This window comes from Carlito syrichta, unplaced genomic scaffold, assembly GCF_000164805.1.
Source record: "Carlito syrichta isolate Samal-C Ts95f unplaced genomic scaffold, Tarsius_syrichta-2.0.1 Scaffold230150, whole genome shotgun sequence".
In the NCBI taxonomy this organism is placed as follows: domain Eukaryota; kingdom Metazoa; phylum Chordata; class Mammalia; order Primates; family Tarsiidae; genus Carlito; species Carlito syrichta.
Genome location: NW_007174246.1, coordinates 67,848 through 95,144, shown reverse-complemented (window position 1 = coordinate 95,144; position 27,297 = coordinate 67,848). Strand labels below are relative to the sequence as shown.

Genomic DNA, 27,297 nt, shown 5'->3' with positions numbered 1-27,297 from the left:
CAAAGTAGACTTTCTAAAATATAAATCTGTTCCTGCTGCCTCTTTACTTAAAGATCTTTAATGGCACCTATGGCAGGCAGCAGCATACTTTTTCTATAAAGGATCAATAGGAAATAATTGAGGCTTTGTGGGCCATGCAGTCTCTGTTGCAATGATTCAACTCTGCCATTGGAGCCATAGACAGTATATAAATGAGTGTGGCTGTGTCCCAATAAAGCTTTATTTACAAAAGAGGCTGGATTTGGCCTCTGGACCCATCTCTGGCCTATAGGACACTCTTTAGATGCTTGGCCTGACACACAAGACCTTTTGCTGTTTGATCTCAGCCTGCACAAACCAGGTCCCCCGTTCCCATGCTTCTCAAGCCTCAGAACACACGATGGTCTTTTAAAAACCTCTATCCCTTTCCCCATGCTGTTTCTTCCATTTCGGATGGCCATTTTCCCTCAGTTCTTACTTTACTATGAGTTAGATCTCCATGTCTTAGCTTACACTAAGCTCTCACTTTCACCCCAGCCTCCAGGCCAAGCCGGCCCCATCCTCTGCACCCCACAGTTCTTCATTTATGCCTCAAATGTAGCTTTTACCATGAAGCTACTACTCAACTAGATGCTGAAGGAGCATTGTGACCCCATCCCCTTAGTACCTAGCATAAAGCTCAGCACAGCAAAGGCCACTGATCAAATGGTCATGAAGCTAACCCACCAAGGGAACTGTGAGTCTCTTAGTCATCGGAGAGTAGCAGTAATTTGTAGGTGGAAATACTGCAAACCTAGATATGCCACGGGAAGCCAGGGACCAGTGTTCCTGGAGGGGGCACAGGAGTCAGCCAGCAGGAGCATGGCCAGTTCAAAACCGAGAAGACCAGTTGCAGCCAGGACTATCTGTGAGCCCTTGGGTAACAACCTCGTGGCTCATGCAGGGGTGTGTGTGAGGAACCAGGGAAGTGGTGTCTTGTTTAGGGCATCAGGACCAGAGCGAGGATGCAGCCTGCTGGAGAGAGATCAGAGAGAAGCAGCCTGCATGATTAATGGGATGGAGGGACTGAGTCATGAGGAAAGATTAAAGCACCCGGAGGAGCTGGGGTACAGGACCCACCGGGCAGATGATAGCAGGCTGCAAGTATGTGAGATGGATAAACACCCAGGAGGGAGCAGCTGGCTTCATCAGGCTGGTCAAGGCTCCATCAGAGATGGGAGGGAGGCTCAGAAAGGGCAAAGTGGCTGATGGAGGAGCTCAAGAAATGACGAGTGGGCCTGGTGCAGCTCTGGGCTGTTGGAACAAGAAATACGATGAAGCTCCCATGGAGTGACTCCTTTAGGGAGCCCTCATACTTTACCCTTGCAGCTAGCCCTTGGCCCTGAGAAGTGGTCTTAGAATTACTCTCTGCCTGCCAGCCTGACTGGACTGGGCAGGAATGGTACAGGAGGGAGTTGTAGAGAGACACAGATGAAGAAAGATATACTCATTTTCCACCCTCTTCTTAGATATTGGTCATTGGCTGCTACAACAGTTTTGAGGACTTCTGCTCTGAAGTCAGTTTTCATCTGGCCCCTGCCTGTTTTTGGAGAAACCGAAGACACTTGTTCCTTGCCTGTTCTTTAGCACAGAGCAGGCAGTCACCTCTGCCTGTTGGTGGATCTGAGCAAAACCCAGCCTGCATCCTGGTTTGCACCCTGCTTCCTGGCCTGTCAGGCATTTGGAAGATAAGATTTATTTGAAATACAGCTGGCAGGCTTCAAACTCCAAAATCAGCTCCCTTTGGGCATCCAATGAAATGTTCTTTAAATCTGGGGAGAGCAGCTCATGTTGAAGTCTGGCCAAGTGGCCCATGCTATAGTAGGTCCTCAATAATCAGTTTACTAAAAACTGCATAGCAGACACCCTCAACTGTGGCTGTGCATTAGAATCACGTGGGGCACTGTTAAAAAATACTCATGCCTAGGCCCTCACCCCCAGAAATTCTCATTTAAATGGTCTTGGTGGAGAGGGGGAAGGTACGCAGGCATCAGTATTTTCTCTTAATATTCCCCATGTGGTCTTTAATGTGTTGACAACCACCCCTGAGGAACCCTCTATTTATGTGTGATTATAATTCATATAGATGTTTCTCTTTCACATTTCTCTGCAACTGCTGACTATAATATCATTTGAAAGCTTAAAAAAAAAAACAAGCATTTACTGATGGGTCATCTATGTACTCTGCACCTTGCTGGGAATGTGGGTCTGGCAAGGAACAAGAACAGGTCCCTGCTCTTGGAGGGTTTATGTTCCAGAGGATGGAGGACATTTGGGGCAAAGCAGGATGAGTCCAGGTAAGGAAGTGGTGCATTTCAGAGATTATTCACATTCTGCGTATTGCAGCCATGCCATGATTGGCTCTAGTGTATGAATAGACAAGTATATAAATTTTAGAAACACTAAACATGTCTCCAAAGAGCCACCTGCACTGTGTGTAGTGTGTTCTGTATCAAGAGTTCTATGGGTACAGGTAACCTTGAGAATTCCTTACTGAAAGAAAAAATGGTTTTTGTTTAGTTGTATGCTTCACTGTAAATTTTGTCTGACATGCTTATATCAGCTTTTCACCGCAACAGATAATTTTCAATGTAATCTTAAATAATTGTGTAAAGGGATATCTAATACCTTGTTTTATTTATAATTTGTCCCAGCTGTAGGCATTCAGATGAAACTTGAATTTTTCCAAAGGAAGTTCTGGACTGCCAGCAGACAGGTAAGTTATAATCAGCATCTTGAAGCATTAGCGACACTGTTATTATACAAGTGTTCGCATTTGAGTACCTGGAGCCTAAAAGTGCCAGATTTCCGATGAATGTTTGTAAAATGAACTGCCAAATGGTCAGATTACCTTCCATTTTACTGAAAAATAAAGGGCTGTCAGCATGTTAGACACCACATGCTGAGCAAAGCAAGGAATTTGCTCCTAGGAACAGTTTTAATTGTGGAATCAAGAGAATGACCTTCTAAAGAAGTTTTTATTATAAATATTGGAGACTTCTGTGAGGTTTTCACAGTGACTTTCCCCTAATCTTGTTGTGGTGACTGGCTACTTATTTGTGAATCTCATTATCAAAATTTTGAAGACCTTTGTATAAAATATGTTGGTCAAAGCATATATCTGCCTTCTTTGTCCAGAGGTCTTCTCAGAGCTATTCTGCCTTGGTGAATCTGGGATTATTCTCTCCTTTTGCTATGTTCTATGATTAAGTGATCTGCGTAGTATTTGTTCAGCAATTCCGTAGAAGTGGCAACTAGGAAATTGCCTCTATCTACCCAATTCTAAATGTTAGAACAGTTTATCATGTTTTAAATTAAGTTACTTTGGGACGCTATAAACTAGGAACACAGTGCTTTTTCTTAAAAGTCATTGAAAATTAATTAATATAAAATTAAATATATTTCTTTTTACCAAAAGATTTGATCTTAAAAAGACATCATCAGTCTTGAATGACAGCATAAATTAGAATAGATGAAAAAGAGCCTACCCCCCCCATTGTTTTATGTTTTTTACATTGCGATTTGCAGTTGATATTAATTCTAGAGAAGGAGCACAAGACTCACCTTAGAGCATTCCTTTTGGATGAAATTTGGTATTTGCATTACAAGCCATGAATTTGATAGCTTGTCCTCGAATATCTAGGTGGCAGCAACAGATGCTGGGATGTCCAAGTGACACCTTTCCCTTTGCTTTTCCCCCACACAGTGTGCCTCTCTGGATGGCAAATGCTCCATCAGCTGTGATGACGAGGTAAGATGGCCTCCTGGTCTTGTTTCTACCCTGGCCAAGGGGAGGTGACAGGTGGTGCTTTCTGACAGGGAAAGTTGCAATAAACAGAGCCAAGTTGACACATCACTTTGGATCACTCTTCAATAAATAAAGGACATTTGCTGTGCTTCTTTTTTTCTTTTCCCCTCCAACCCCCATCAGATAGTTTATAAGAGCTGGAAAAGTGCTTTCATTTCATTGTCTCATGGACAGCGCTATTGGAATTTTGACATTTTATAGGAAATAATGCAAACTACTACCACTTGAAATTTAACATAGTAATTTTCAAAGTTTTTTCCCCATGCCTTATCCCTTTCTACTCTTGTAACAACCCAGTGAAATAAGTAGGGATCATTGACCTATTTTGCACATAAGAAAAAGGAAGATCAGGGAAATTAAGTGACTCAGTTAATTTCATGTAACAAGCAAGCCAAGCATCAAGGAGTTTAAAACTCAGAAATTGTCTTTTTAGCATAGTGCGTCCCTTCTGCAGCTCTCTTCACTATTCTCTTCTCTGTCTTTCTCAAGGGGAGGAATTTAAATTTTATACATGAGCAATGGAAGAAAAAACTTTGCCTCTGTCCAAAGTCTTTCCCTCTGAATTATATTTTTTATAACGCTCAATGCCTTGCACCCTCTGCTCTGTCTTTTGGAACAAGCAGAAACATGGTGGCCACTTCACTTCAGCTCAGGTTGCCTTTCTCTCTGTATTAGCTAAACATTAGTCAATACATAAACTAGACTTGATAAATAACCATATATTTTTATTACTTCTAGTTGTCACAGGGACTTAAAAACTCTTAATCAAACATGACTTTAACCCAAAAAACATAAATTAGAAGTAGATTTCAAAAAAGTAGGTAAAGGTAAAACAAGTATAGAAATACAAAAGGGTGTCCAGGCCAAAGTTAAGACACAAAATGCTCAGTCCCAGAGGGTCTGGTTACTGGTTAGAAAATAATAATTGTTGTTATGAGTCATAGTACCCAAAGAGTAAGAATCAATCAATTAAGTTTTCAGCAGAAGCCCCAGGTTTTTTGTCTTTTTGTTTTGATCATCAGATCAAAAATAATTTCCCCTTAGGGAAGAACATCCTGTGAAGTTTTATGATCAGTACCTTTTCAGTAAATACAGGGATCCTTTCATAGGATAGTCAAATGGGCCTCCAACCTCTTCGTTCTCTGAGATATTTATTTTCTTATTGGAGTGCTCAGCTCAAAAACAACACAACTTGGCCTGGTGCAGTGGCTCATGCCTATAATTCCAGCACTTTGGGAGGCCAAGGCGATAGGATTGCCTAAGCCCCTGAGCTCGAGACCAGCCTGGGCAACTTGGTGAGACCTCATCTCTACAATAAATTTAAAAAAAAAAAAAAATTAGCCGGGCATGGTGGTGCATGTCTGTAGTTCCAGCTACTTGGATGGCTAAGGAGGAAGGATCACTTGATCCCAGGAGGTCGAGGCTGCAATAGCTAGGAGCATGCCACTGCCCTCCAGCCTGGGTGACAGAGTGAGACTTCAACTCAAAAAAAAAAAAAAGAAAAACAACACAACTCAACGATAATATTGATTAGTCGGTGACATGATGCCCTGTGCTAAGCTCTTCACTTGCACAGTGGGTGTATTTACTAATTCCAGTTTACAGTAAGAGAACTGCGGCTAGTTGGTTGGTTAATTATTCGATTGTGTAGATGGTTGGTTGATTTGCTGGAGGACTGATGGTAGGTTGGATAGTTGCCTTGATTAATAAAGTTGTTTGGCTCATTGGTTGGTTGAGTGGGTGGTTGGCTGGTTGATTAGATATATATTGAACAGTTAAACAGTTTGATGACTAAAGTCAGAGATGTTAATCTTCCTATCACCCACACGGCCTCAGTACATCCTCATATAAAAACAAGTGGAAATAGATAGCCATTTGGGTTGAAAACATCTACTGTATGCCTGTTGTTCAATGCCTGATTTCACAGGTAGAATAACATGTTAAAGGTTAAAGGCACAAGCTATGGAGTTAAACCAACTGATTTCAAGTTGTGACTCTGACACTAATAAGCTATGTGACCTTGGGAAAGTTTCTGAACCTCTGTGCCTCAGTTTTCTCAACTGCATGATAGGGATAAAAATATCCACCTCACAGAGTAATGGTGAAGAATGAATGAGCTAAAATATGAACAATGCATAGCATGTCTCCTGGAAGATGATAAGCACTCAGTAAATGTTAACTATAAACCACAAAAACTGAAAACATTTTCTTCCTTTAGAATAGCGTTGAGTCACCTGGATCTATAACCTCAGACAGCAGTCATGTGTATACTTTGGGCAATTGACAGCTTTTCCTGGGCATAATAAGCACAGGCTATGATGTCTTCCACTACTAATGATGTTCTTTCAGCAACTATTGGTATAAAACTTCATTCAAATGTTATTTAAAGGTCCACATCCTTTTAAAACAAAGCCTTGAATTTGCCCTGATTTCTGAACTCTGCAATAAGTTTTTTCAAAAGACAGCATTCTGATATGATAATTAGCTTATAATGAAAAGATAGAGCTAGTGACGAGAATTAAAGGTTAATCTTTTCCACAGTTAAATTATTAGGGATCTGATGCTCAGATGCCCTCAGTTTGTACTTTCAAGCTGTCGTTGATTTTCCTCTTTGACTCTTAAATTTTGGCTCCAGGCAACCAGTTGACATTGTTTTAAATGGAAAAACCAGCCCTGCCCTCTCACCAAGGCCCCTTTCCATTCTTTCAGCAGACTCTTTCCATGTGTCATTCTCTTTTTATAACTTTTAATTAGGCGTATGAGAGACCATGTCCTTCCTCTCTCCTAGTTGCCCTTGAATGATCAGGTCTCCATTAAAAACAGCTGTGGGGGCTCATTACCTTCATGTGTTTCTGGCTTCTCCACTGCGCTGATGACCTGGCCCAATTCCCTCAGACTTATCAGACACACAGACCTAGAGCCATTCCAGTCCTTTTGTCTCTTCTGTCAGTGCACTCCCTGGGCCTTGACAGGAGTATTCCAGGTGGCAGGTAGAATCCATGTGCGGGATGCCTTCCCATCTTGCAGACATGCATCTTTGGTTGGCAGTCTCAGCCTGAGCCAGGTGACTTGGAGGACGTGGTTGTGGGGCTGATTTTAAGGTGCTCTATTTCACCTTAAAAAGGTTGAATGTTCATTTCAGAGCCCTCGAGGCAACAATTCACACGTTCAGTCATTCCTTCAAGACCTGCTTACTTCAAGACCTTCTTAGGTACCTGGTACCTGGCTGACCACTGGGATCCAATGGGAGTCAGAAATGGCCCCTGCCCTCCTGGAGCTTACTGGTTTGCAGAGATTAGTGTATGGGACCATCCCCTGTGCTAAGTGCTGTGGAGCAAACAAATATGCAGTGCTCAGGGTAGGCTTTCTGGGGAGGTAACATTTAAATCAACCAAAGATGGATAAAGAATGGCATAGAAGGCAATGCCTGAGGCATGAAAAGAACTTTGCAGGCAGAGAATACCACTGTGGAGGCACCAAGGTGGCAAAAGTTCATTGTAGTCAAAGAAAACATGATTGCCATTCAGGACAGAGGGAAGAAGAAAGGCCATGCCCAGTCTGACCCATGGGTGCTAGTGTTTCCTTACTGCAATCATTTTCTTCTCCCATTTACCTTCTCCCATTTACCTTTCCAACCACCACCATCTCCTGAGGAGAGCACCAGTAGTTGGCAAAAATGGAGGGAGATAAGAGTATGTCTCCTACTGAGACATTTGCAGACAGTGTGAAGGCAGTGAGAGGATCCAAAACTTCATCATCAGAGTCAGTTACACTCCCTCTTGTCCCAAAGAAATAGAGACTATTAATCTCATTAGTCTCCAAGATTTTTTAAGGCCTTGTAGGCACTTTTTCCCATCATCTGAAAGGACTGTTTGAATTATGGCAGGGCCAGGAGAAGAGCTATGGCCCAAGCAGCCGGTTCCTCCATGTCTAACCACCGGCCCAGCCAGTGGGTAGGTTTGAGAGTCATTTAAAAAGCTATGTAGGGGAGGTACACAGGTGACCCCTTCCAAGCACATCCTTCCCAAGCAACCCTTCTGTAATAAATTTTTTCAAAAGACAGTATTTTGACAATATAGCCTGCAATGAAAAGATAAAGCAAGTGATATGAAGTAAAGATTAGTCTGTTTCACAGTTGAAATAATAGGGATCAAATTGTGAGATCTGGAGAAAGATAATAAGGAGTGGCACCTTTGTATGCCTGAGTGCAGAGATTCAGGTCCCATCCTCAGATGTAAGAACCCAGTGTGGTGTGTGTGTGTATGTGTGTGTGTGTGTGTGATCACAAATGAAGACAACAGGCAGTACAATGCTTGGCTTCTAAGTGAGTTGCTTCACCAATCAAAACAAATAAAATGCATCCTTCAAAACAAAAGGCAAAACAAAAAGCAACAAGGCTCAGCCCACCTGCTTCTAGGACCGTTTGCTGTGAACTACTTAACAACTTTCCTTTCTGAGAAACTGTAAAATAGTAGCATCAGGATACTTGTAAAATTGGCACATGGTAGGTGACCAGTAAGCATGTGCAGAGCAGACCTAACATATGTTCTCTGAGGACTTGATGTGCACGAGGTGCTATGCTCAGCACTTCACGTGCACCCTCCCATTTAATCTTCTCAACAACCTTGTGGAATAGTCATTGCTATCTCCAGCTTTCAGATGAGAGAACTGAGACTCAGAGTGTTCACAGACTTTGCTCAAGGTCACACTGATAGCAAATGTCAGAGTCTCTAATTCTAAGGCTAGTATCTTGGCCCCTGGGCTAATACGCCTGACACGAGGTTGGTACTGTCACTTCTCATTACCAGACTCCTTGCCCTTCCAATCTGTGACTGTCCTATTTTCATGGCCTGGGTTTAGACTTTAACCTTAGGTATCTACTTGATCTGCCTTTGTGGCCCCAAACCAGACTTCTCTGAACAATATTTACTCATCGAATAGTTGCGGAAAAAGATGTGATTTTTAAAACACCAATTTTTTTCTACCTCTTTCCCACATCTTTGCATTTTTAAAACAACTCCATGTCCAGATGTTTTGCCAAGGATGGCTATGCAGTAATGCATACAGTATTTGTTAGAGTTCCTAATTTCTTTAAGCCCTTCAACCTATTAGTACATCCTTGTGACAGGGTGACATCTCCCAAGATGTTGGGCTTAATTTGGGAGCAAAGTATCATAGTGAAGGAAAGCTGAGAAAATATATCCTCTATTTCTTTGTACTGGAAGGGGGGAATAGGGAAGGTAATTGAATATTATTTATTGTAAAGTGACATAGAAAAAAACAACAACTGATCAGACTAGATTTTGGCTAATCCTGTCCTGACTGATCCATAATCCCAGTACTCTTATCCCCTAACTCCAGGGGGCTTACTCTACTCCACTGTACTTCTCCGTAATAATTTAATCCAGGTGATTGTTGACAGGGAGATCTGTTGAGGAAGTCATCTTGTCACTAAAACTGGCTTTTAATATTTATGATGTTTATAGATAGACGAAGTAATAGTATGGCCTACAATGAAAACATGACGACTTATAGATTCAGTGACCTAAGTCTACATCAGAAACATAACACTCTGTCCTTGTCTTGTGATTTTCTCTGTGATTTGTAAATCTCAATATTTGCAGTATCTGGCTTTTGTTTAATACAGTGACCAACTCTTTTTTTTACTTAGCATAACCTTGAAATTCAAACTTAGCCATAAACAAGTACAGTAAGACATTTTCTCTGTTGCCAAATTCCTCTCCTGACATCCTAATATAAGGGGGAGACATTTTAAAAATATTAAATAGAAACATAGTTCAAGAAATAAATGCTAATAGGTAATTAGCTAATGTTAATTGGCAACTATTTGATGAGTATAGATGAAATATGAGGGAGACCCCCAAAAATGGAATTTATTTATTTAAAAATTGAGTATTTATTCTTACATGTTTAAACTTCAGTCACCTACAAAGTCCTCTGCATTTAATGTAATACACCTATCAAGATGCTTTTTCTACTGCTCAAAACTGTTTCTGAATTCATCAATTGTGATGCCTTTTAGTGCTTCTGCCGTCTTTTGTTTCATCTCTTCCTCATCAGCAAAACATTTTCCTTCGAGGACTTTGTTCATCCGGGGAAACAACAAAAAAAAAGTTGCTCAGGGGGTGATCAGGTGAATAAGGAGTGTGAAGCAGGAGGATTATGCTGTCATAAACTGTTTAATACTCAGCACGGTGTGGGCAGGTGCTCTTGTATATCACCCATGGCAAATACATTGAAAGAATCTCCAAAAAAAGAAAATAATTCACTGAAGATGAATGCAGTCTCTCATAACAACGCTAGCTGGTACACTGATACTGATGGGTTCCTAGAACACTCACCTAGTGAGGGAAGTCTGTATACAAGGGGCCTTTCCTCCAAAAGATACTTTCAGGTTTTATTGGGTCCTCCTCTCATAAATGCTATTCACTAGCTCACGCCCAGGAAACATGCCCACTATTCTGGGAAAATAAGACATTGTTATTTCCTTTAGAGGAAATGGAAGCTTATGCAGACTGTCCTCCAGGAGCCCTGGTCCACTCTCTTCCTGTCCCACTTTCCATTACCGCCTTGCAGGATGTAGACTAATCTCACCAAAATGAATGGATCATCAAATGAATCTCTAGCCTACAATGAGCTTATTCTTTCCTTCCATAGATTGTTCCATAGCAAGTGGTGGGTACGTACAGAAAACCCCCTAACCTGTATCTGACTAAGTCTTGGTTTCAGTTATTAGCTTAAGAATTGCTGTGCTCAGGGAGTCTAGAAGCTTATAATTGGGGTCAATAACCACTTGACCAAACTGATCCCAAAGACTAGACACTTTTCTTGTTTTTGCTTGTTCACAGCCATAATAGTAACACCCAGGCACTTGTTGCATTGACTGATCTGGCTGACTGTTCTGCCATTTGTTGTGGTTATCTTTGGGTATGGGTGACCAATGAAATCTTAGTTGTATGTGTGCATGTATGTGTGTATGTTCAGGATTTCCTTTTTTATTATTATTATTTATTTTTTTACTTTTCGAGTTGGAGTCTCACTCCATCGCCAGACTGGAGTGCAGTGGCACACTCACAACCACCCCAGTGTCAACCTTCAGCAATCCTGCCTCGGCCTTCCAAATAGCCAGAATTACAGGTGCATGCTACCACACCCGGCTAATTTTTGATTTATTGCAGAGATGAGGTCTCACCAAGTTGCCCGGGCTGGTCTCGAACCCATGGGCTCAGGTAATCCACTCACCTTGGTCTCCCAAAGTGCTGGGATTACAGGCTGAGCCACTGAGCCTCACCAGAATTTCTTTTTTAAATCAAGGAAAGCCTTCCTTGAGCAGGAACGACCCTGAGACCTTAACTATGTGCTGTTCTCTTTTGGAAAGTAAAGGGAGTTGGCCAGTAGAAAGAGTGTGGGCTTTGGAGTTACATAGCACTGGACTCAAGTCTCATTGTGTGTGTGACCCTGGGGGAGGCAACATCTCTGGTCCCAGTTTTCTCTTCTATCCCCAAGGAAAATCCCCTACTTAACAGCATGCATGAGTTGATGTTCTTCTGTAGTTGCTATTATTATTAGTTACAACCACCTTTTATGAAAAACCTCTTTGTGTGGTAGTTCTCCTCTGGTATATGGCCACCCTATATTTTCTTCTCTTTTCTTAAAAAAAAAAATTATATATATAATTTAATAGAGATAAGGTCTTGCTATGTTGCCTATGCTGGTCTCAAACTCCTGGACTCAAGCAGTCCTCTCAAAGTGCTAGAATTACAGGTGTGAGCCACTGTGCTCGGCCCACCCTTCTGTTTTTACTGCTTGGTTTTTCAAGTTCTGAATTGAAACAGCCACTGTCCCTGCTCCAGAGTTCTCACTTTGGTCCTTTCTACACAAGAAGTGAGAGGGAGCCAGACTGGACACCTGAGAAGTGAACCTCCTACTGGCCCGTCTGACTTCCAGTGCCACCCAGTTCTGGCTACAATAAAGAGTGCAGATGTCCTCAATTCCAAAAAGGTCAGAAAAAGAACCAGATGTTTACAGCACATAATGAAAAGTACCTTTGAAGCTTTATCTCCAAATAAAGCTTGTTATTTTATTTAACAAACTTAGGTTATAATTGAAACACTACTCTAATTTTCTAAGCAAAAAAAAAAAAATCTAGTGAGGTTTGGGGGCTGGGAGTTTCATTTTTGTGATAAAATTATAAAATAATACAATATAGAATCCTTCACTTTGCATTTGATTTTCTCAGAATGATCATGAAGAGAGTCAACTAGAGTAAATTTTGCTAATTTTTCCCATGTTTTTCTTAATCCTTTGCTTTTGGAATCATTCTCTTTGGAAGTCCTTCTCATGTCTCATCTGGACATGTTTTCCCTCCTTCACACTTCTGCCTCTGACAGATTCTCATGTGCCAATAGCTTCCTGTGTGATAGGAGCTCTTCTTCAACACCACTTTCATGGACTTCATGAAATCTTGCCTATCTCAAGATTTTCAATTGATCTTATAATCTATTTGCCTCGTATCTGTACTGTACTGCCCAGTATTAGACAAAGAGATGTAAAGCAAAGATGTAGGTCTAATAGCAAGAATACTAATTGATTAGAGATATTTGAGTAGAAAATAATTTTATAATTAGGGAATGGGGAAGGGAATGATGATTTCTGACATCCCATGCAACTCTGAGGATCTGGATGGTCAATATCTGAATATGGAGGTCACTCCTGTGCTCAGTATGCATTTATTGGTTGAATGGAGGCTAATCTCCCTTTGCTTCAGTGTCTGTATCTGTAGAATAAGAATAGCATCATGACATTCAAATCAGCAAGGGTATGGATTTGTCTAACACAACCCAATAAAGACTAGGTTAAAACTCATTGGAGTACTCATGTCATCTAGGACACTGCTGTCCAAAAGAACCTTCTGTAATGATGAAAATGTCCAAAAATATTGTCTCTAACCACAGGTGGCTGTGGAGCACTTGAAATGTGACTTGTGTGACTGAGGAACTGAATTTTGGTTACATTTCATTTCAATTAAGTTAAAATTGACTTTAAATATGCATAAAGCTTGTGGCTACTGTATTGCACTCACAACTCTGTGAAATTCCTTCCATAATGCTATCTCCTGAGAATGGAGGAAGTTTACTGAGATTCCCTCTAGGACCAAAGTAGTGTCCCTGAAACAGAGAGCTTCTTCAAACAGCAAGAGGGTGAAGAGGTTATCTAAGTCATTCATCTGACCCCTTTGGACAACAGTTGAGAGAAGCTCTACTGTTTTGTTCAACAAAGCCACCAATTTGGGGGCCTTTTTTGGTCGGGGTCTCACTCTGTCACCCGGGCTGGAGTGTAGTGGCACGATCACGGCTCACCACAGCCTTGATCCTCCTGGGCCCAGACCATCCTCCAGCTTCAGCCTCCCAAGTAGCTGGGACTAGAGGCACACTACTATACCTGGCAGCCAACTCTTTTATGCAGACAGGGCTATCAGAGCTTTTAATTTTCTGTCCATTCTACACAGTTATGGTCTGGTAATAAAGGGCAATCTTTCCAATCAACTCACTGCTGTCCTTTTGTGCCTAAGACCAACTCTTTGGATAGGCAAATGTCCCAGAAAACACCAGCCCTGTGGTGGCCTGGAGCTAGGCGGAATTTTACTCAGAGTAAAGATATGTTACAAATTAAATGTTGCAGTCAGTATGTAAAGCTGCAATAAATAGAAACTGAGTTACATCAAGGATGGAATTAAACCTTAAGTTTAAACTCCACAGCACTGTAATTAAAACTTAGCCTGTAGCAAATCATTCACTTGAGATTAAAGTAATGTGGGGGAAGCAGAGGTTTGGGCTTACCTTGCTTTCTGCAATTTATAAGTCTGAGCTACCAAAAGCTAACAGCCCTGCCCCCAAATCCAGCTCCCAATTAAAAACACAGTTTGAAAACCTTTAGGAGGCCTGAGGGGCCCCTTTAACAAAAGTCTGCCCCTTCCCCCTGCCTCAGTCTATGAACAAATTAAAAAATATTACCTGGTCCCCTGATGGTCCTCTGAGCTGACACGGTGTTTTCATTAATACATCATTAGAGTAATGACATTGTGCTGGCGTTTTGCTTTCAAAACAGCCTGCATTTCAACCGCCAGGATATAGGCTCGGGGGCTACTAACCATGTTATTCTTGGGAAATATTATTCAGGTCATATAAAGAAAGAAAAAAGGGAAACAAATTGTAATTTATCATTTAAAAAATGCATATTCTTTTTTATCCCATTCAGGATCATTTAAGGCTTGTTCAATATTTTATTTTTGTTTCTTAGTTTCGCAAAGTAAACACTGGGGTTATCTTAACCATGGCCTTAACACTTAGAGCCAGCAGGCGTTTTCATTCCCTGAAAACAGCTCCCTTTCAAAACAATAGGTTTCTCTCATGTTGGAAGTATGTCATTCATGTAAAAGCAGGCTGAGACCCCAAAGTTGAAACTGGTTGTTGTTTTTTTTTTTCTAGACTGTAAACTGTTACCTCATAGACAACAATGGATTTATTCTCGTGTCTGAAGACTACACACAGGTGAGTGAAAATTTTCAGCCAACTCAAAATAAGGAGCTCAGAATGTGCTTGGGTCAGGGGGAGCAAATTATGGTGTTAAAACTTTGAAACAATGATCTATATTTAAGAGGTAATAGCAGGAGATTATAAAACCTTATTTCCATCCCTCTAAGAATGTCACAGCCTACTTCTCAGCAGGCTCCAAAGAGTTTCTACCTCCCACTGGAGAATGGGGGAGTGGGGCAGCACAGAGCCCAGGGTCTGTTCTCTCATAAAATGTTCAATTTATAGAACTCTTAGCCTCTGAGTTGTCTGTGCCACATAAAGAATTTTTGCCTTAAAGGTGAAAGTACTTTAAAGAGTTTGGGCAACTTTAAGAAGATTTTCTCCTATTTCCCCTTTACACACACACACACACACACACACACACACACACACACACACACACACACACCGCTATATCTCTGCATACTTATTGTTTATAATTTTCTTTCTGGTTTTTGCTTTTAAAAAATCAGTTATCAAAATTCAAGGATTAACAACTTGGGCTCTCAACACAGAAAGACAAGGGTCCAGAGGAAGAATATTCTTCATTTGATTGTGTCATGTGCAGCCTAGGAGTAGGAGGGAGAGAGAGAAAGAAATCAAACTATGAAGTCAACTGTAGAAATCTCCACTCTATTTGGAAATCAAACTAAGAGTTAAAGTCAATGGTATTATAATAGAAAAACATAGGGTTTTTAAAATTCAAACTTTCTGCATTGTCTTTTCCTGCAATTAGAGATTATTAGCATATAAAAGAAAGTAAAATACAGACAAGTTTAGTGGTTTGGTATAATAAAACAATCCTGTCAGGGCTGGAAGATGGTTTTGATGTTGGTTCTCTTCCATAACTAGTTCTAGGTCGTCAGCACATTACTTAACCTGTCTGAGCCTCCAGATAGACTCTGTAAAATGCGGATGGTTGACTATGTAAGGTTTCTTTTAACTTTAATACTTGAGGATACTAATATTTTATAATGAAGTCCCTTTTAAACCATTTAAAATTTTCTTTGGTTGTCACCAGTATGGTAAGTCCATTATTGCTTAATCAATTAGTTAATTGGCCTTAAGTGTGGCTTCTTAAGGTCTGAGATTAATGGTTTGATGATTTATAAACAGTGGCTCTAGGAAATTGAGGAATTGCGCTTTCATTTCCCCTCTTATCCATGAAAATGCTGTAGGATTTTAAATGCACCTTTGTTGGGTGAAAAATTACACTATTGAAACTCAACATGCCCATGCATCATCTCCTCTGATGCTGAACATCACTAACATCAGGCAGTTGATGGACATCAGATAGGATGAATGAGCCTGTGGAACAAGGCCAGTCTCTGAGACAGCAGGAAAGCCTTTCGACCTATGGCTATATGCTCATTTGGCTGGGAGGAGAAACACAGGCCTTTGAGAATCTATACAGCAAGAGCCCAAATTCATCGCTGGAAGAAGGGGCTCTGTTCTTCTGGCATATTCATGAAGGGCTGAGCTAGCAGCCTGATCCTGGGGCATAGGAAGGATGTAGTGGATGTCTTCCAGTGGCGATTTTTGGACTAGCCAACTAACTGTTGAAACAACAACTCTGTTTCAACCATGACAGCCATGGCTGCTACAGATTCCTGCTCTGTCTCTCCATGGAACAGGCCAGCAATACACCCAGTGAGCCTGCCAACCTGCTCAGTCTGGGCTTGTTTGATGTTGTCTGGCTTCCTGCACCCCAATTAGGATAATTCTTCTTCATCTAACAACCAGTTCCACTGACACTGGCATATTTACACACACAAAATACAAATGTCCTTCTTGCTCCTAGCAGCAGCACACACCCACAGAGTTTGTAAAAGTTCCCAAGTCTTCCTGTAGTGAAAAAGGAAGTGCTTACTATTCAGTCAGAGGAATGTTGTTTCCTTCCTCTTTCTCCTCTCTCGCCTGACTTTTTGCCATACACACACACACACACACACACACACACACACACACACACTCCTTGCTGCCTGAAAACTCCCAGGAGTAATGTGGCTGAGATTACTCACTTAGTTGCGATGGAATTGGGGTTTAGTTAATACAAAGTCTAAGAAAGGTATATAACTTGGACTCTTTTTTTTTTTTTTTTTTTTTTGAGTCGGAGTCTCACTCTATTGACCAGGCTGGAGTGCAGTGGCTAATGGCCACCACAGCCTCGATCTGTTGGGCTCCGGTGATCTTCCACCTCAGCCTTCTGAGTAGCTGGAACTACAGACGCGTGCCACCACGGCTAGCTAATTTTTGATTTATTGCAGAGATGAGTTCTCACCAATTTTCTCAGGTTGGTCTCAAACCACTGAGCTCAGGCAAAGCTCTTGCTGCAGCCTCCCAAAGTGCTGAGATTACAGGCATGAGTCATCACGCCTGGCCAATACCCTCCACCTACCCACACAAGAATTCTAAATATTCAGCACACCTGGAGTAGAGATGAGGGCTCTCTATTGGTCTACACTGGCTCATTCCAGGGTGTCAGTAGAGGAAGGCTATAGCTGCAAACTCTGTTCCACTGCACTGCCTACACCCTCCCCAGCAGAAAACCTCACAGGATAGTGGCTCCAGAAGTCCAGAGGGCATGCCTGCGATGTTAATCCTTCACTCCACCACTCAAAATTTGCAAATCTTGGCCAGCACCAAGAATTCAATTCACAAAGCATCAGTCTGGTGGTGAGGAAAGACTGCAAGACCTCAAATGACCTTAAGACAGTCCCAGATGTAGGAATTGGCCGTTAGAACTCTGATTGGCTGGTCTATCGCCTCAAGGGGCTAGATAGTCTTATTCTTGGTCAACATGTTAACTGCTTTCGGACAAAATGAAAGTGATTTTGAGAAAGGACGAATTCTCAACTGCAGGAAATTTATAGGGTCGATTAAGAGGACTGCTATATTTCCCTAAACAGGTCATCCAGGAATTATAAACAATTCTTTTTATTAGTGCTTAGGAAGCCCTTTCACAGCCTGTTTCTGCCTGTATAAAGTAGCATTTTTAATCACAAGGGATTATGTGCAGATTAATACCTACTCCATCCAAGGGAAATGGTGTATGTGCACGCGCATGCGTGTCAGTGCGTGTTTTAATTTTAGCACCTTCCACATGTTATGCAGCCTCCTTCCCATGAATTGGAAGCGTTCACATCTGGTCACTGGTTTGCTCTGTAATCCCATAACTTCTCATGACTGTTAAAACATTTTCCACTTCTATGTAACAGTAGTCCTGAATATCTGCCTTTTGCTCCTGTCAGTTCCAGGACACAGAATGTGTACCCTTTCATTTCTTCTCTCCTGTTTGGGCATATTATTTATCTACATCTCCTCATATGTCTTCCTTTCTTCCCCACAGACTGGAGACTTTTTTGGTGAGGTCGAGGGGGCCGTGATGAACAAATTGCTAACAATGGGCTCCTTCAAAAGGTAAGGATTTTATGATTCCCTGTGTCCCTCGAAAAAGTTTGCCTAAATAAAATAAAACAAACCAAGGTCAAAGAAAGCAAGCCCAGACTTGACCCTGTAGCTGGTTTTCACTTGTGTTCATGCTACAGATTATCTCGCTGAAATTTGATGCCTCTTGCACTAGTGTTAAGAGTCTTACAAACTCTGCTCACAATGAGCTTCCTGTTCATCCAGCACAGTTTATTGGAAGCCAGTATTGAAGTAGGAGTCTACACTGTGATGTGATTATATCAGTCTTAAGCAAGTCACTGTGAAGCAGTAGGAAACGTTTTCACCTGGTCAGAAAGGAGTATATTTTGTCTCCCATTGACAAACTTGGGAAGCTTCCAAGGAATCTGGAAGTCAGGAATGGAAGGTGATATTTAGAAGCTTATTGATATAGTTGCAGAAAATCAAGTAAAACTCCCCCAAACCTGCCCTTGATGGCAGTAAGTTTAAGTTCGTTGCTGGAAGAAACCTAAAGATGGTGCCAAATCCCATAGGTAGCAAGTACTATCAAATGGATGTGAGAACTCTCATTGACCCTGAGTCAAGCTCTCATAGGACAGCTTCCTCACAGCCCCGTGTCTCTCATGGCAGGCCAGCCATGCTCTTAGGAACACCTAAGCCTATGAGAAAAGCCATCACCCCATGAGAACAGAGTGTCAGAATGTCTCCCCGGGAGTCAGTGCTGTCTCCCTTCTCTTGGCCTTCCAAGAAGCACGTTAGCCTTTAAAGTGATGCTTTAATAGGCATATTTGATGTTGTTAAATATATAATGGCAGGAAATCCAAGGATGGACCTCCACTTGCCTGTGAGATCCATTGCACACTGACTGCCAGGGGGTAAGGCAGGCCCCAGTTTATTACTCCCCTGCAGCTGACTGGCTAGGAAGTGTTATCTCAGGAAATCGGACTTTTAAGCCAGTCAACAAGACCAACTGAGCGCTGTGCTGAAAGCAGGGAATGCAAAAATGATGACCTGGTTTTTGAAATTCCATAGCTTGTTTGTGCCAGAAGGGAGGGGAATAAAAGAAATGATATAAAAATTCGGCATACTGCCAGCACTTCTGTAATCTCTGACACACTTGCATGGTCTCAGGCTGGCCTTCAGCAGATTGTTCACTCCTGCTCAATTCCCTTTTAAAAATTCAGGTACACTTCTCTTTTTCACCGGGACTCATTGAAAACCCCACTTGGAGCTTGACTTGGGTTGTTGTGGAGTTTTCCATGACTTCTCAAGCTTCCCACCATAGTTCCTGGTTCGTCTGCCACCCAGGGCACCACTGACTTTTCCTTCTCTATGTAGATGTGTACATTTGTATCGTGTTAACTTGTTTTCAACTTTGTGGGGGGAGGAGACAACAGAGGAAGAATAATCACACACGTGTTTCTCATTTGGAAGCATATTTTTGAACTTCTTTAACAAACCCATTTCTTTTTCCTTTTTTCCCTTGGATAGTTATTTCAAACTGTTTGGTGGGAGAAAAAGAAGGGCTGTAATGGAATTTTAAATTTCTAAATTTCTAGTCTCCTCCGTGATGTGGGGAAAGTATGGTTGTCATGAGTCTAAAACTTTTCTTTTACTACAAGTGTAGTAAGCATATTTGAGAAAAAGGAAGGGCTGAGGACTTTACTCAGTCTTATAGCAACTGCTGTCATTCAAGAGCTAGTTGAAAAACTTCCTGGGCCTCTTCGCTGGGGCCAGTAGAGCAAGGAGAATTTTAGTTTGGGAGTCAGACAGACTGGGATCAGATTTGGGTTTTGGTGTTTACTAGCTGCATGACATAGTAAGTCAAGTTACCTCCTCTCCCAGCTTTGGATTCCTCACGTGGAAAATGAAGGTGATAATGATAGTTACTTCCAGGGGTTGCTGTCAGAGGTATTGAAATAACAGCAAGTATAATGTTCTTAGCACAGAACCTGGCATATATGAAGAGCTTAATAATTGCTCGCTGATGCTGGGATTTGAATTATGGATCTTTACTCAGTCTTGGCTTTGCTTTCTGCTTGGCACCAGGAAGTGCTTTTTGATTCATTCACACCTCTCATGACAGACTTCCCATTATACCTGGTGATGGTTCTCTGGTGTTGGAGTACCACAGTCCTTGAGATTAGCACTTGCTCAGAGCATAAGGTTGACAGTCCTTTCATTCTGAGAAGATCCATATTTCAGAAGTGTTGAAAGAATGTAGCCAGAAGTAATTGACAGCACTCTCAGACAAAAAATTTTGCACCATTTTGAACTGAACCTCATCCCCAAACACAAAGTACATGGAGCCTGAGTTGCTAGATGACATGGTTAGCCCAGGTAAAGTGCAAGATCAGTTCACTGAGATGACCTCTCATCTCGGCATCTTGAATAGTGCCAGGCTGACACAGTTTCTTGATTTAATCAGATTGTACCCAGTCCTAAAGAAATGAGTTTCATACACATGAACTCGAAAAGCCATTTTCTCCAGAAAGCACATCTTTGCGTGTCTCTCTCTCTCTCTCTCTCTCTCGGGAAGTGAAATGGTGCTTGCCTGTGTGACAGTGGATCTTTTTCCTGGTTGTTCGGATCATTCACTTTGTAACCTATTGACCATTCTACCTGGCAGTGCCATTTTAAGGAAAAATCATCCACTTCTGGGCCTGCACTGACAGATGAAAGAAAACCACTGGTTTGTATGAATAGATTAGTGACTTAGGAAGAGTTTTTCAGAGAGTCCTGCAGCAGTGTATGAAACCATCTAAGAGACAAAATTGGTCATTCTAAGTTGCTTTTGTTGAGTCTTTGACCTGACCATCCAGCCAGCTAACATATGACCTTGTATCCAGGGGTCAAATAACAGACCAGCAGCTTCAGCAGTGTGGCAGTAATAACCACGGCAGCCTTCCTGAGCACCCAACACACACCAGGCCTGAGTTGCACTTGGCAGATCTTACCTCTTGCAGGCCTGCTGACAACTCTGTGAGGCAGGCATATATAGAACTAGCTGTATTATTCGCAGGGCCCAGCACAAAATGAAAATATGGGTCCTCTTTTTCAAAAACTGTCGAGAATCTTAAGACACTGGTAGCAGAATGTTTAATCAAACACTGGCCCTTCTAAGTGCTGGACTGTGCAATTACACATGTTGCATGCCCAGGAAGCCAGCCCCGGGTATAAATATACCCATTTATAGCTGGAAATAATGAGACTTGGAAAGGTTGAGGACGTGCCCTAAGCCTCTGCACAGCAGAACTGGATTTGGATATCCTGCATTCTGAAAACAGAGAGAATCGTCTCCCTGCTGCCCTTCACCTGGTTCTGTGTACAGAAGCACTGTGATTGGAACTTCCTTCAAGTAGTTTGAAAGGTGAAGGATCGTTAAAGAAGTTGTAGGCTCAGCAGTGTCTTCTCTGGGCAAGCAGAACTTTCATGATGGGAGGCCAACTGAGTGATAAGATGGCTCAGATTTCTCTCAGCTGAAGATGATAAATTGTTAGACCAAGATGTGATCCCAGGCATCACTTATTTTTCTCATACAATAGCATACACCAGGTCAACTTTTTGCGTTTCAAGCAGAAACTTCAAATACTTCCTCATTCTTATCACTGAAAGGAAGTAGACTCCTTAAGCAGTGACTCATGCAGGGTTTTTCATTTTAGCTGTTCTTCTTTTTCACTCATATTTATGTCTAGCAAAGGCCTTGCATGCCTATTTCTCAAAATCCACATTCTGTTGTTCCCTTTGCTGTCATTGGCAGTAACATTGTCTCTCTTGCCACTGCAGAGAGAAATTCTAGTTTCAAAATCCCGTGTTATAATTCATTTAAGCCCTGGTAATGCAAATTCAATGTTGTCATATATCCAGAAAAAGGGGGTAGAAAAAGTTAGTCATAGGAGAGTGTTCAAGGTTCCTGATTGATAGAGCCTCTGTGATACTCTGGACCTGAAATAAGAAGACTTCAGACTGAACACAAGATCTGTCCTCAGCCTTTCTGTTTTCTTCACCATAATAGGGACCTTGGTTAATTTTTTGAGAATTAACTAAAATACAATATTTGAAAATGTTTTTCAAATTACAAAGCTATTGCAGGTAGCTTAGAGGTAAGATTAGTACTTGAGTAAGTAAGAAAGTCTGAGTTTTTTCAAATGTGTAAGTTCTCTCTCTTTTTTTTTTTCAGTTTTCTCTTGTTTTTGTTGTGTTTGTTTGTTTTATCACTGGTGACTCCCAAAAGCTAGTTAATGCACAACAGTTGCCTCCACAGCACAGCATTGGGATGACCTGTGGACCTGGACTTTACTGTGCATTAGTATCCCCTGGGGACCTTTTAAAACACACCTATGCTTGGGCTGCCCCCAGAGATTCATATTAAATTAGTCTGGAGATGGAGTCCAGGCAGTGGTGCTCTTTAAAAGTTTTTGTGTGGTTCTCGTGTATAGCCAAGACAAGAAACACGAGGTTAAAACTGCCTAGGTACCATTCTTGCTGCTGCACACTTTAGGAGTTGCCTGTCCTCTCTACAGCAAAATAGGACTAAATTATTCATATGTCTGCAAGTAAGGGTTTAATGGAATTATATGTGAGTAACAGAGTTATCCTCAGCTTGAGGGTACACATCTGCTTACAACCTGTCCTCCTGAGCGTGGGTATTCAGCCTCCTGCCTGGACATCTCCCATTGTGACCATAGGGGAAATCTTGCAGGGCACAATCTGCTGGCACAAGTGGATCACATCACAAAATAAGAGCTCTTGAGTGTCCTCTCCGATCTGGGACTGCTACCTTCTTTTTTTTCCTGTCTTCTTCCTCCTCTTTTCAGACTTCCAAGGAAACAATTTTTGAATAGATCCCTACCTAGACAGAAGAGCCTCCAGGCCATCTTTTTGAGGTCTACTTCTTGGATTATCTTCTGGGTCCTACATCCTTACCTTTGGGTGTGGTGAGAGGGGATCTACTTTCATTACCTTGGAGGCCCCTGGGGGACTCCCTAGAATGACCCAATGCTAGAGAAAAACACCAAATGTATAGATAGCAAGAACAAAACTCAGACTTAATCTCAGGTAAGTCATCCTGCTGTAGCAAAATACTTAGCAGACTGCTAATAAGACACAAAAAATAGTGGCTCTTTCATCCTTTTCCAGACTCCTCTCCTCCCTTTCCACGTATGTAATAGAATACAGCTCATCTGATTCCCATGGAGTTGGTCTCTGGCCTGGATCTGAAGTATGGTTTGTTGAACAGGAGGCACAAATATAACTTTTAGGGCATTTGAGCCAAAGACACCGAAGGGAACATTGACACTGTTCAAAAAACAAGCAAAGGAAGAAATCCTCACTGAAAGGTGAATGAGTGGCTGTTGCTTTACTAAATACACAGAACTGGAGCATTAGCCCTGGGTTTTTGCTTTTACTAAACATCCTTGTGGTTTCTGGAAAGGCCAGAAGGTTTCCCCTTGTTCTTTGTATATCTAATTATGCTTGAGGACAGAAAGACCAACGGAGTACAACTGGCCTTTGGCTTAGAGGGAGATGGACTGTTTGTCAATCATAGTTTTTCCTTTGGCGCTACCGATGGTTTCTATCTTTCTTGGCTAATGTCTTACCTCTTTTTTGTTTGTTTGTTACTGGTGTTGTTGTGTGTTTGTTTGGTGATTTTGTGTTTGTTTGTTTGGTTTGGTTTTTACTGTACTTGATGTAACATGCCTGAGCTTTTACTCTTCCAAGCCCATTCATATTTTCCCCGTGGGGCTTGGCAAATGTCCTTGTCACCTCACCCTACACACATTTGTTAATATGGTTGGCTTATGTAGACTTCCCTGTGGCAGCTCCTTCTGCTTATTAAATCACCTTTCTAAAAAGTGACACATCCCGGTCAAATTCAAGACCTGGACCATTTCTGTCCCATGTCTATATATATGGTGAGACTGGGAGCTTTCCCCGTCTTTGGTAATCGCATTCCATTTCAGCGAATGCCCTGGCCTTGGAGTCTAGAGAGTGCCAAAGGAGAAGTCTGTTATGTTTGGATGTCTGCTCTCCCTTAATGCCGACTGCCCCACCAATGTCTAATACTCAACAACTCATGTAATGAATGTAATGGCTTCTTGGCTTCCTGTTGACCTGACCATGTCCACAGAAGTATGCTTTGTTAGAGGTGGCGTTGAAGGGAACAAGGAGACAGATTGGCTTGGACAAGTGTGCTTCTGGGCCAAACTTTCTGGAATGCAGAGACATAGAGTTTCCAATGGACCACCCTTTAATGTCCTCAAGCTGCTGCTGGAGAATCCCCAGTGGAAGCAATAACAATAACTGCCCTCCCCTCCTATGAGATAGCAGCCTTTCTCATGTGTTGAATATTAACTATAAGCAAGGCATTATTCCAAGCAGTTAACATGCATTACCTTAATTAATCCCCATAACAATTCTGTGAAGTAACTACCATTATTATTTCCATTTGACAAAAGAGGAACTGGAAGTGGAAGCTCCCAGCATTTTAGTACCTTGTCAAGTTCACTCACAGGAATGAGTGGGGGAGATGGAATTTAAACTCATGTCTCTCAGATTCCAGAGCATGGTCTCCTAACCATCAGTCATTTTTCTCCCACGGTTAGAGCAGACTTAAGTATTCTCTGCAGAGATTCTTTTTTTTTTTTTTTTTTTAATATTCATGCTTGTTTTACCTTAAGAGGTAGTGAGAGAAAGTCAACTGAACATGGAGTGTCCAATGTATTAGGAGTTGATTCTAGTACAAGTAACAGGAAAATTCAAACGAACAGGGACGTAAAGAACATAGGTGTCTTTTTCTCTGAAAGTACTCATTTGGGGTCCTTGTGTTAATCATCACAGACCCAAGACTACAGCTGTTTTGTTTTTTTTTTTCCTACCTTCCTCCAAGTCAGCTTTTAAACTCAAGGTTACCACATGGTTCAATATAGGTGCTGAGCCCCAGCCATCACTTCAGCAATCCAGGTTTATAGAGGGAGAATCCAGGGAGGTTCAAAAGCTCAAGACTTGGACCAAGTTTCAAATTTCCTTATTACAATTTATTTCAATAATTTATAACTGTATTAAGCAGCCTCCCATGCACACTTCTGCTTATTTATTTGGCCTCACCTCACTGCAAAGAAACCTGGGAAATGTGCATATTGAAAATTCTAAGTTCTGCTTGCAAGAGAGGAGAATAGATATTGGAAAATTACTGAGAGTCTATACCACATCTAGCATGCCCCAGTTTGCTTCTAACCACACAAATCCTCTAAATATTGAACCTGGGTTCCTGTGATATCCACTTCAGAAATTCTCAAAACATAAGCCTGTGTTCACAACTCCTTGGTCTCCCCCATACCTCACATGCCCAATGCAGTCTGGAGCACAAGTCATAGCCACCTTCTAACTCACCTGTCTATTTGCCTGCCTGACACCAGACAATGACAGTAGGAGCACCCAATAACACCTGTTGGGTTTTACTGCTACTTACTGACAACAACAGCAATAGCACTCATAGTTACTGACATTGACCAAGCCTCAGTGGTGTGCCCCTCAGTGGTATGCTCACTGTGCTAAGTGCAGTGCAGCCATCCTTGTACTGCAGTTGTATTGAGGGTAGACATGGCTTGACGAACATAGCGGAGCCCATGGACACTCCTCCAGAATCCAAGTTTCTCGCTTCAAATGGGTTTTGCATTAACTCATTCCCAAAGCAGAATTCAACTGTTTCTTTCTATTTCCTACTCAAACATAGAGGTAAAAGAAATGCAGTATTTTCAATGTGGAATTGTGATTCCATTTATCCCTGAAGTTTAAGAAGTAAAGCTAATTTTCATGGAAGGGGGTCAGGTAAACGGCCAACAAGCTGGCAGGCAGCAAGGTGTACTCACTGGGCACTTGTGAATTAGATGCCTTGCCCCAGATTCAAAACAGATATGGATAGGAGAGCAACACACTGCTCTTAGTGGTGGTGGGAACTGTTCTGACACTGGAAGGAAGGCTGTTGGTCTCTCCAGGGCCATGTCCTCTCTTCTTGGCTCTGGGGGACACACACTTGTTTATCATATGAATGCTGCTCTCCAGGATGGTGGGAAGCTCTGCTCATCCTTAGGTCTGCAGGTGGCACCTACCTGTTTCATGAGTCAAGGAAGTACCCCTCGGTATGTCTAGACCAGTGCTGAGCTCTGGGAGGATGTGTCTGGGTTTGTAAGTCCAGTTCCTCCTGCAAGGTACTTAATAGTCACATAAGGAGGGAAGAAACAAACACACAATAAAATGCAAGAGGGGTACATCACATTCAAAAATCCATGACTGTCAACCCTGTTTGCCCATTAGAATTCCTTAGAAAATTTAAAAGATAACGTGAACCAGGTTTGCAATGCAGACCAATGACATATTGGGAGGAGGAGGTGTGATGCCCAGGTATCAGCATATCTAATTTTTTAAAAAAGTTTTCCAGGTGATCCTAAAGGGAGCTAAAGTTGAGCATCACTGTTTTAAATAAATGCCAATGTGGATGCTCACAAATGACCTTAGGAATTGAGAGTAAGTTTACATCCCATTTTCCAGACTCTTCTGATGAGGCCTCATTCCTGTGAGCTCCTTAAGGAGTAGGACATCCCTTGGGCATCCATGTTTGGGAAACAGTTTAAATGTGCAGCTTTAGAGTATTGATAGCTCAACCCTTCCACTTACTAGCATGGTAATAATCTTAGACCCATGACTTCACCTATCCGAGCCTTAGTTTCCTCTCCTGTAAAATGTTGCCATTGGCGGTAATGCTATAATTGCTGGCAGAAAGTAATTGGTTATTCCTGTCCAGATGTGGTGGCTCATGCCTGGAATCCCAGCACTTTGGGAGGCTGAGGTGGGAGGATTGCTTAAGCCCAGGAGTTCAAGACCAGTCTAGGCAACATGATGAGCCCTCATCTCTACAAAAAGTAAAAAATAAAAAATAATTAACCAAGCCTGGTGGTCCATGCATGTAGTCCCACCTATTCAGAAGGCTGAGGTGGGAAGATCACCTGAGCCCAGGAGGTTGAGGCAGCGGTAAGCCATGATTGTGCCACTGCATTCCAGCCTGGGTGACAGAGTGAGACCTCGACTCAAAAAAAAAAAAGTTAATACAGAAAGTAATTGATTATTTTTTATTGTTATTGCTCATAATACCTGGATGAGATGCTAATAGGATTAGTATCTACAACTTTCTTTCTATCAGCACCTGTCAATGAAAGGCATTCATTAGGTGTCCAAAGACCCTCTACTTAATCTACTAAATAAGTGAGACCTTTTCACAGCTCCCCATTCAGCATTCTGCAGTGGACTCTGAGTGGCCCCAGTATTCTATGTGATGGACTTCTGGATGCCGCAGCCACATGAAGCTTACTCTGCTAATGATGGTTGCTCATTTACTAAACTTGTTTTGGCGATTCCCAGTCAAAAGGCTCAAAGGCAGTAGCAGTGATGTCCATTCACTGTCTCTGCTGT

The 27,297-nt window shown here is 41.9% G+C and overlaps 1 protein-coding gene across 1 annotated transcript in view; it reads left to right on the top strand.

Moving 5' to 3' along the window:
• CACNA2D3 (calcium voltage-gated channel auxiliary subunit alpha2delta 3) overlaps window positions 1–27,297 on the top strand; it is a 198,457-nt gene that overhangs the window by 152,340 nt on the left and 18,820 nt on the right. Inside the window, exons 15-18 of the mRNA XM_008051748.2 lie at window positions 2,673–2,734; window positions 3,725–3,769; window positions 14,335–14,397; window positions 17,771–17,841. Of these exons, the coding sequence (XP_008049939.2) occupies window positions 2,673–2,734; window positions 3,725–3,769; window positions 14,335–14,397; window positions 17,771–17,841 (241 nt within the window). The remainder of the gene's footprint in view (window positions 1–2,672; window positions 2,735–3,724; window positions 3,770–14,334; window positions 14,398–17,770; window positions 17,842–27,297) is intronic.